This window comes from Psammomys obesus, unplaced genomic scaffold, assembly GCF_907164565.1.
Source record: "Psammomys obesus unplaced genomic scaffold, mPsaObe1.curated_primary_1811, whole genome shotgun sequence".
Classification (NCBI taxonomy): domain Eukaryota; kingdom Metazoa; phylum Chordata; class Mammalia; order Rodentia; family Muridae; genus Psammomys; species Psammomys obesus.
In genome coordinates this window covers 13,322,346-13,329,029 of record NW_026586173.1, presented here as the reverse complement: position 1 = coordinate 13,329,029, position 6,684 = coordinate 13,322,346, and the positions used below count along the sequence as shown (strand labels likewise).

The window sequence follows — 6,684 nt, the reverse complement described above, 5'->3', positions numbered from 1 at the left end:
TGTGTGTGTGTGTGTGTGTGTGTGTGTGTGTGTGTGTGTGTGTGTGTTTAGGGTACTGGGGATTTGTGTGAATGAGCAAATCTGGTTTGTTTGGCATGAAGCAGGCACCCCACACAGTGTGCCTGGATTTCGCTGTGGAATGGATGGATGTCATGCTCTGAGGTGTCCCTGTGTGTGGGGTTTGGGATGGAAGCCATGGCTGGGTTTTGTCTTGTGGGAGAACCCGTGTAGGTACTTCTGCACAGCTGGACACTGGTGCCCTCACTCCAACACGTCATTCTGGAGCAGGTCTCAATGGAGCCCTGGATGCACAGTGCCTACCCTCATCTGCCTGGGCCTCAGTTTCCACATCCATGCAATGGAGATGAGTGTTCTTGCCCTGCTGGCCTCCGGGAGCATCTGTGAGTTGGTGCCGGGCGAGGTGGATGCCAGTAGGAAGCCCTAGGGTGCTCTCACAGGTGAGATCAGGTGTGGTTGTGGGCAAAGTTGGCTTGGCTGTATTGGCTACCAATGCCTGGGGGATTGAAGTTAGATTTAGGGAGGAGTTGGGGGGGGGCAGCTGACCTGGGAGATGGGATGGAGGCAAGGCCCCTGGGGGAGGGGAAGCATCTGACTGTTAGCCTACACCAGATCCACAAGCCAGGAGGTGGAGGTCATAATGGAAGAGACTGGAGGAGTGAGAGGGCAAGAAACATGGGATCTCCTGGGAAAAGAAGATGAAATTCCCTAAAATATGATAGAGCTCGGTACCAAGAAGAGAGGCACTCTTCTCTAAAGACTGGTTGCAGGTCCCATAAACGGGATGGGACCCGCAGAATTTCTTTAATAGAAGGTAGAGAGAAGAAACCACTACAGAATCTTTTGAGAGAACACACTCCCGCAGGTTGCCCTCTGACCTCCACACGAACTATGTGGTACACATGTACAAACACACACATACACACGTGCGCACACAAATGGTAAATGTGACTGAAAAAAAAGAAGCCCGAGGTCTCTGGTAGAAGCCGGAGCCCCGGTGTAAGAAGAGGCAGGGATGTGCAGTGAGCAGGGCCAGCAGCGTGGGAAGTAGATTGCAGAGCGTGGCCAGATCAGCGAGAGGACTCAGAGTCCCAGGATGCTCCTCTGCTCAATGGCGTTCCCTGGAGAGCCCACTCCCTGTCCCTCCACAGGCCCGGCCTTCACCATGGCTGGAGGGAGGCCTCACCTGAAGCGGAGCCTCTCCATCATCCCCTGCTTCGTCTTCGTGGAGGTGAGGACCTCGAGCTGCTCTGAGAAAGCACTCCTGGTTTCCATTTCCTCCCTCTGTTCTGCCCACCCTGCCTTCCTGCTCCTGGCCCAGTCCACTCCTACCATCTCTCTCTGACCTCCTGCACCCCATTTCCTCACCACCTCTGCTCCTGCCCCATTTCTCTTGAGATGTGGTGACACGATTGGGCTCCGAAGCGTTCCTCTCTGGATTCTGGCCCCGTTCTGCCCTGATCCGTCACACTTTGGGACTTTGCATGCCTGAGCCTCAGTTTCATCTCTAAAGAGGCATAATTGACAGGGCATGATGACACGTATGTGTAGCCTCAGCATTTGGGAGCCTGAAGGAAGAAGGATTTCAGGGAAGTCAGCGCTACATGAGACTCGGTTTCAAAAAGAGATAAAGACAGAAAGAGACAAAAAAAAAAACAAAACAAAACAAAAAAAACACCTGTAATCCTAACATCTAGGAGACAGAGGCAGAGGCAGGAGACTGTCTGCGAACTCAAGGCCAGTCCAAATGCTTGGTCAGGCCACCTAGGACTACCGAGTGAGATCCTGTCTCCAAACAAACAAGCCAGGAGTGGTTGCACACGCCTTTAATCACAGCACTTGGGAGGAAAAAAGCATGTGCATTCTAGTGACTTCGATGCCGGCCTGGTCTACGTAGTGAGCTCCGGGCCAGCAAGGGAAACCTTGTCTCAAAACAAAGAAGTACTGTCATGATTTCCACGACAGCCTCAGATGCATAATGAGACCATCTAAAAAAATAATAGATAAATAAAAAAAAAAAAAAAAAACAGGGGTGAGGGTGTGGCTCAGCGGGTAGAGACTTGCCTAGCTTGAACAAACCCTAGGGTCTGTCCCCCGCACTGAATAATTGACCCACAACTGTCACCTCAGTACTGGGAGGTGGAGTCTGGGAGATCAGGAGTCACCCCAATAATGAGTTCTAAGATATCCTGGCGTACATGAGGCCTTGTCTCAAGCAATGCCCAAACAAAAGCCCACCAGAAACTAGAAAACAGCACCAGCTACAGTTGCTGGAAAGGTTACACTGCCGCAACTCCTTCCTCCCCTCCTCTCCTTTTGTCTCAGTCTTCCTCCATCTTCCAGTTTCTCTCTCCCTTATCCCTGTCTCTGTCCGGCCTCACGGCCTCTGACCTCCTCCTGTCTCTTTCCGCTTCTCTCTGGCCCTGGCCGGCTGCAGTCTGCGCTGCTGGGCATCGTGGTCCTGCTTGCCTACCGCCTGGAGTTCACGGACACCTTCCCTGTGCACGCCCAGGGCTTCTTCTGCCACGACAGCGCTTATGCCAAGCCGTACCCCGGGCCCGAGGCTGCCAGCCGCGCGCCCCCTGCCCTCGTCTACGCCCTGGTCACTGCTGGGCCCACCCTTACGGTGAGACAGTGTGGGTCGCCCAGGCCGCATGCCAGGGAGTCGAACCTCCCAGAAAGCAAGAAGGCCGGGTTGGGGCTGGTGGAGCCCTGGCCTTGAAGGCCAGGGAAACCCCATCTTGGTCTTGTCCACAGATCCTGCTGGGGGAGCTGGCACGTGCCTTCTTCCCTGCCCCGCCGTCCAGCCGTCCTGTCAGCGGGGAGAGCACCATTGTGTCGGGGGCCTGCTGCCGCTTCAGCCCCCCACTGCGGAGGCTGGTCCGTTTCCTGGGTGAGAGATGAGGCCTGGGGTCAGGGCAGTGGTCTTGGGGAGGGAGGTGAGTTCAGGCACAAAGGAACACGGACCAGTTCCGCCTTAAAAAGAATCTCAGGCCGGCCGGGGAATCAGGAAGGCTTAGCGGGCACAGGTGCTTGCCACCAAGCGTCACCTGAGTGTGAATATCCAGATCCACGTGGTCAAAGCAGAGGGGCAATTCTCGAGCTGTTCTCTGACTACGCTCAAGGTGTGTCACACACGCAAGTACTACACGCATGCGCACACACACACACACACACGCACGCACGCACTAAGATGCACACACACACACATGCGTGCGCACAGACGCATTCACATAAACATATACATAGCCTCATGCATGTACCTACACATAGAAACAGGCATGCACACACACATACACAAAATACAACACAGACACAGGCGTGCGCGTGCACACACATGAATGAAAGAAAATCTCTTTTAGAAGCCGGAGATGGCACACATCTGTTGTTCCAGAGACGGTAAGAGGGGAGGTGGAGACAGGTGGACTCACAGAGGCTGTGGGCCACCCAGTCCGGCCTACTTGGCAAAACTTCAGGCCCGTGAGAAGCTCAGTCTTAACATGTGAAGATGTCGGAAGGACGACAGCTGTGGTTGTCCCCTGACCTCCATCACAAGCATATGCGTTTGCACACACAAAGAATTCAAGCCTGAGTGCTGGGGCACATCTGTAATCCCAGGCCTTGGAAGGCTGTCGTAGGAAGATCTGAAGTTTGGAAGCTAGCCTGAGCTACCAAGTGAGTCAATAGCATTAAAAAAAAAAAAAAAGCAAGCCGTGTGGGTTGGCACATTCCCATACTCTCAATACTCAAAGGTTAGGTTGGGGGCTGAAAAGATGGCTCAGTGGTTGGGAGTACTTTTTGCTCTGGGTTTAGATCCTAGCATTCACATCTGACATCTCCCAGCCCCCTGGGCCTCTACCGCCAGGGGATTGAGACCCTCCGTCCTCCATGGACTCCTGCACCACGTGATGTGCCTAATTTCACAGAGGCACACACACATGCACATATTTTTTTTTTTTTTTAAAGTTGAGGGTAGGCTGAAAGTTCTAGGCCAGCCTGGTCTATATATCCAGCATAAGGCCAGTCAGGGCTACATAGCTAGGCTCTGCCTGTGGGGTAGGGGGTCTGGGAAAAGGGACATGCCAGTCACAGGATTCAGTGGGTAAAGGCACTGTGTCTGCTACCAAGCCTGATGATTTGAAAGTTCAATCCCTAGGACCTGTATGCTAGAAGGACAGACATGAACTCTGTCACAAGTTGTCCTCTGACTTCCACACACGTAAGCATACACAAATACATGTAATTCTTAAAAGATCTGTAAGAGGAAGAGAAGGTGAAGGAGAGGAGGAACTCCAGAAGTTCCAGTAAGGTCTTTCTAGTCGGTCCCAAATTCCTGACGCAATGGTGTGGAGGGGTCCGGTGGTGTGATGGAGTCAGGGAGGGCCTGCCCTCACATGGTACACTTAGAGACAGACTGTAAATACACACTGTAATGAGGGCCCTACGGTGGCACCGAGTGTACGGCTACGTCACCCGGTTATCACAGGCCCCAGGTCGGCTTTCGTGGCGACCCTAGCGAGACCAGGGACTGCTCTAAAGGAATTTATGGCCAAGCCCGACAACCTCGGTTCAGTTTCCAGAACCTGTGTGGAAGGAGACAAGAACTAGATCCCTTAGGCTGTCCTCTGACCTCCACACAAAGCGCAACAGTGCCCACGCAGATAGATACACCCCAAATAAATATTTTAAAATCACCCTTTTTTTGAGAGGGTTTCTCTGGGTAGCCCTGACTGTTCTAAGAACTCTCTCTGTAGACTTGGCCATTCTAGAACTCAGGTCCTCCTGCCTCTGCCTCCCGAGTGCCACCAACACGCTACCTTTAAAACTATATATATTTGAAAGAGACAGACAGGGGCCTTAATGGAACCCTGCGGGGCGCTTGGGAGGGGTCCAGTGAAAGCGACTTGATCTCTCTCCTCCCCACCGCCAGGCGTGTACTCTTTTGGCCTCTTCACCACGACCATCTTTGCAAATGCGGGACAGGTGGTGACCGGTAACCCCACACCTCACTTCCTGTCGGTGTGTCGCCCCAACTACACGGCCCTGGGCTGCCCACCACCGTCCCCCGACCGACCAGGGCCTGACCGCTTCGTCACGGACCAGAGCGCCTGTGCAGGCAGCCCCAGCTTGGTGGCCGCCGCCCGTCGCGCCTTCCCCTGCAAGGACGCGGCCCTGTGCGCCTACGCGGTCACCTACACTGCGGTGAGGCCCCCGGGCGAGCTGCCAGGGGTCTGGGGTGTGTGTGTGTGGTGGGGGGGGGGTCGGCTAACCCGAGGGAGGTCTGGGAAGGAGGCTGTGCCCGCTGAGCTGCATCCTTAGGTTCACCCCACGTTCCTGAGGCCACACCCTCGTGCATCCCAGCCCTAGCGCCCTGACTTCTCCCCTGTGGTCCTGTCTTTTGGGACTCCGCCCTTGGAGCTGCTGAGAAGCTGCTGGCTAGCAGGCCAGGCTTGTGGGCTCTGGCTCCGCCTCCTGCAGCTCTCGCCCCGCCCCTTGGTCGGCTGGGCCCCGCCCCTCCGGCGCGCTGCCTTTATTCCTGCGCTCTGTTACTTTGATGTCTTCCCTTTTACCGGCCTCTGGAGCGACTGGCTGAAACCCCCCCCCCCCCCCCCCCCCTCCCCCCCCTGTGGCCCCATGAGGTTCCCAGGCCACCTCTAGAGCTCCCGGACCTGCCCCCTTGACCCTGACTCGGCTCCCTAGGGAGGTCTGTGGTCACGTTTCAATGCGGGAGCATCGCTGCCCCATTCCTGGAGCCCCCTGGCCGTCCCCTCATGCGTTTGGGTCCCGCAGATGTACGTGACCCTCGTGTTCCGCGTGAAGGGCTCCCGCCTGGTGAAACCCTCCCTTTGCCTGGCCCTGCTGTGCCCCGCCTTCCTGGTGGGCGTGGTCCGCGTGGCCGAGTACCGCAACCACTGGTCGGACGTGCTGGCTGGCTTTCTCACGGGAGCGGCCATCGCCACCTTTCTGGTGAGTCCCCTCCCACCCGCCTCTGTGTGTAAGACCTCTCAGCAGGCCCCTGACCAAGGAGCGAGGCCGAAGGGTGTAGATGCCGTGTGGCCCGAGGAGAGCCGGTGTCCTCTCCTCTGACCCTGACTGCTTGCCTGTTGTCATCTGTGAAATGGGTTCGACAGGGTCTTAACCACGGAGGGAGGGCAGCATTGAGAGGGATGCCACAACACGCTGCGGTTGAGATAAATACAAGTACTGTTTATTTTAAGTGGAGGACGAGGCCCCGGTGGTTGGTAAAGCGCTTGCACTTCAAGCGTGAGGATCTGAGTTCAGAACTCCACCGGAAGTGGCGTACCCGTCACCGCAGCCCCGGGTAGGCAGAGGCAGGATGGTTCCTGGGGGTCACTGGCCAGCCAGTCTAGATTAATCTGGGAGCTCCAGGCCAGTGAGTGGCTGTGTCTCAAAAAGCAAGGTGGAACACTCCTGAGGAATGATGCCACAGGCCGACCTTCCGCACACGCCGACCTGTGCCCTCCACAAACACAGATACACCAGCCTGCGCACTGCACACACGCACCTACACGCCCACAAACACGCGTTGCCCTCTCACACATTTAAAAGCATACGTATATTTTTAAAGGTTTGTTTAGTTTTAATTTGGTGTGTTTTGCATGCATTAAAGTGTGTGTGTGTGTGTGTGTGTGTGTGTGTGTGTGT

The 6,684-nt window shown here is 55.5% G+C and overlaps 1 protein-coding gene across 1 annotated transcript in view; it reads left to right on the top strand.

The window, feature by feature from the left end:
- Positions 1-6,105, top strand: part of Plppr2 (phospholipid phosphatase related 2) — an 8,552-nt gene extending 2,447 nt beyond the window's left edge. Inside the window, exons 2-7 of the mRNA XM_055601257.1 lie at positions 289-458; positions 1,170-1,249; positions 2,456-2,644; positions 2,776-2,911; positions 4,949-5,220; positions 5,809-6,105. Of these exons, the coding sequence (XP_055457232.1) occupies positions 1,184-1,249; positions 2,456-2,644; positions 2,776-2,911; positions 4,949-5,220; positions 5,809-6,105 (960 nt within the window). The 5' untranslated portion in view covers positions 289-458; positions 1,170-1,183. The remainder of the gene's footprint in view (positions 1-288; positions 459-1,169; positions 1,250-2,455; positions 2,645-2,775; positions 2,912-4,948; positions 5,221-5,808) is intronic.
- The last annotated feature ends 579 nt before the right edge of the window (positions 6,106-6,684 follow it).